The sequence below is a fragment of the Glandiceps talaboti genome, chromosome 6, assembly GCF_964340395.1.
Source record: "Glandiceps talaboti chromosome 6, keGlaTala1.1, whole genome shotgun sequence".
In the NCBI taxonomy this organism is placed as follows: Eukaryota; Metazoa; Hemichordata; class Enteropneusta; family Spengelidae; genus Glandiceps; species Glandiceps talaboti.
In genome coordinates, this window is record NC_135554.1 from 17,548,092 (window position 1) to 17,550,591 (window position 2,500).

General features: G+C 36.6%; 2 protein-coding genes across 5 annotated transcripts in view; one reads left to right on the forward strand and one right to left on the reverse strand.

The window, feature by feature from the left end:
• The window catches only part of LOC144436664 (fibrinogen-like protein A), a 3,092-nt gene extending 609 nt beyond the window's left edge, over positions 1 to 2,483 (forward strand). The window contains exons 2-5 of the mRNA XM_078125509.1: positions 1 to 199; positions 487 to 611; positions 1,191 to 1,455; positions 1,870 to 2,483. The exon at positions 1 to 199 is cut by the window's left edge and continues 194 nt beyond it. Of these exons, the coding sequence (XP_077981635.1) occupies positions 1 to 199; positions 487 to 611; positions 1,191 to 1,455; positions 1,870 to 2,114 (834 nt within the window). The 3' untranslated portion in view covers positions 2,115 to 2,483. The remainder of the gene's footprint in view (positions 200 to 486; positions 612 to 1,190; positions 1,456 to 1,869) is intronic.
• LOC144436064 (uncharacterized) overlaps positions 1 to 2,500 on the reverse strand; it is a 132,822-nt gene that overhangs the window by 115,862 nt on the left and 14,460 nt on the right. The gene's annotated exons all lie outside the window — the stretch shown is intronic.

Below are 2,500 nucleotides of genomic sequence, written 5' to 3' on the forward strand. Positions count from 1 at the left end.
GATGAATGGAAACATAACATAGAGACTAACGTGAATACATTACTAGAGGAGTGCTCCAACATGAATGACGCGAAGTGGAAAAATAAGGTTGAAATAACTATGAATTCAATGCTACAATCTCTGCATACTCTAACACTGACAGTAGAGGCACTACTGACTAATAAGACTTTACCACAGCTACCAGTCCAAGGGACTATTGGTAAGTACATGACATGACATTACATTACATGACATGACAAGGCATAACATTATGACACGACACGACACGACACGACATAATCATTACTATACATTACTTCACAACTAACAGTTGGCGTATAAGCTTACTTTAAAACAATTTTGAAAATCCTTTCACAAAATAATGGAAAATGTCATCTTTCCTACATTAATTATATATCGATTTGTACTGAGATCGTCCTCGTCATGGCCCGTCCTCGTCTGTAAACAAACCAGTCAATGTACGTCTTTCTCTTTGATATTCTACAGCGAAGGATTGCTACGACATTCTGCAAAGTGGTGAGACTCGTAGTGGAATATTCAGGATAAAACCTGACAACTGTACGGCTTTTGATGTGTATTGTGATATGGACACTGACTCAGGAGGATGGACGGTAATGATTATTATACACGTACACACACTTTCATTTTGGTACTGAATGGGTTAGAACATTTGTATGACAGGTATAACAGGGATATACGATGGATGTACATCCCTTGGTCATGCTTGGTTGTTTTGGGGGTATTTTGTAGCAAACATGTCTTGTTATGTTATTATAAACTTACGTTATATATATATATATATATATATATATATATATATATATATATATATATATATATATATATATATATATATATATATATATATATATATATATATATAATTATTCATCGACATTTACATATATGGTGTACAAAAGCTATGACATTAAACCGACAGAGTTTTAATTAGCATTCAACTCGACTTGCTTAACGCCATACGAGTATTACATAATGACACAGACAAGTGGTAATGGTAATACTTACGATTTTTGGATCATACTTTATTCATGTAAATTTACAAGAAGTGTCATTTACGTATTCAATTGCTATACTACACGTAAGCACGTACGTATACATCAAGTTGATTCAACGAATCACCTGCACGTTAGACGCCAACATATATGATTGATATAACTTCATCTCTACAGGTTTTTCAAAGAAGAATAGATGGCAGTGTTGACTTTTACCTTGACTGGTCAGACTACAAGACTGGGTTTGGTAACCTTGATGGGGAGTTCTGGTTGGGTAATGACAAAATCTATAGCCTTACTAATCAAGGTCGTCAGTATGAGCTCAGAGTGGACTTGAAAGATTTTGACAATAACACCGCATATGCAGAGCATCCCCAGTTTTCTATTTCGGATGAAGCTGACAACTACAGAATGAGTTTAGGACCATTCAGTGGAAATGCAGGTTGGTGACAACGTATATCATGTTTTTTTTCTATTGGGTTAGGCAAAAGCAGAATTTAAGGTGCCCCCGGGGCGGGGTGAAGGGTGGGGTAAGGAGAACATATTTTGGTCAGTTTTTTTCTATGCAACCTGTCCCTTCAAGAGAACCCAACCTCACCTAAAAAAAAAGTGAACTCAAGATTTCCGTAGTCCTCCAAGGCACATAGATTTGTATGTATGCAATTATACGGTATGACCCCCCCCCCCCCCCATATTGTACAATTGTATGGTACACTAATTGAATTATTAATCTTGCAACATGCATACAACCATATCTCGGGGAGATACACAAATCTGTCAAAGGCCTTGTCCTATAATAATACAATTCTATTTTCTGAGATCAGTTAAAATTGTCTCTATTTCCCCCACCTTGTAGGTGGTTCTCTGGTCCATCATAATGGAATGGCCTTCACTACAAGAGACAGAGACAACGATCAATATGATAACGGTAACTGTGCACAGTACCGGACTGGGGCGTGGTGGTACATCGGCTGTGGTTATGCAAATCTCAATGGTCAGTATCTACCTGGACAGACTAACTATAGAGTCGTCTTCTTCCTGAGTTGGAAAGACAACGAATCTCTGAAACATGTTGAGATGAAAATACGACCAGTAATTTAAACTGATACTGTAACTTTCATTCGGTTTCAAATTGTTTTCAATGGTACATCGCAGGTAATAAGTTGATCTGTGATACTGAAATGAAATGAAGTGACATGTTTAAAATACAGGATTGTATGGCTTGCAATTTCTCTATCGAAATACTCGTACCATAAACGTTTTCATTCGTATTGAACTCCACTGAAGTCAAGAGGTTTCAAAAACTCTGACTAGCTTTTGCCCCCTGAGCAACAGATCTAGATCATCGGTATGTCGGCATATAGAGCATCGACATGTTAACAGATCTAGAGCATCCGGGTATATGTCGAAGTTATTTTACACTAACAGCTATGTATATGCACATAAAATACTCATATATTTTTAGAAATATTTTCAGAGAAATTTAA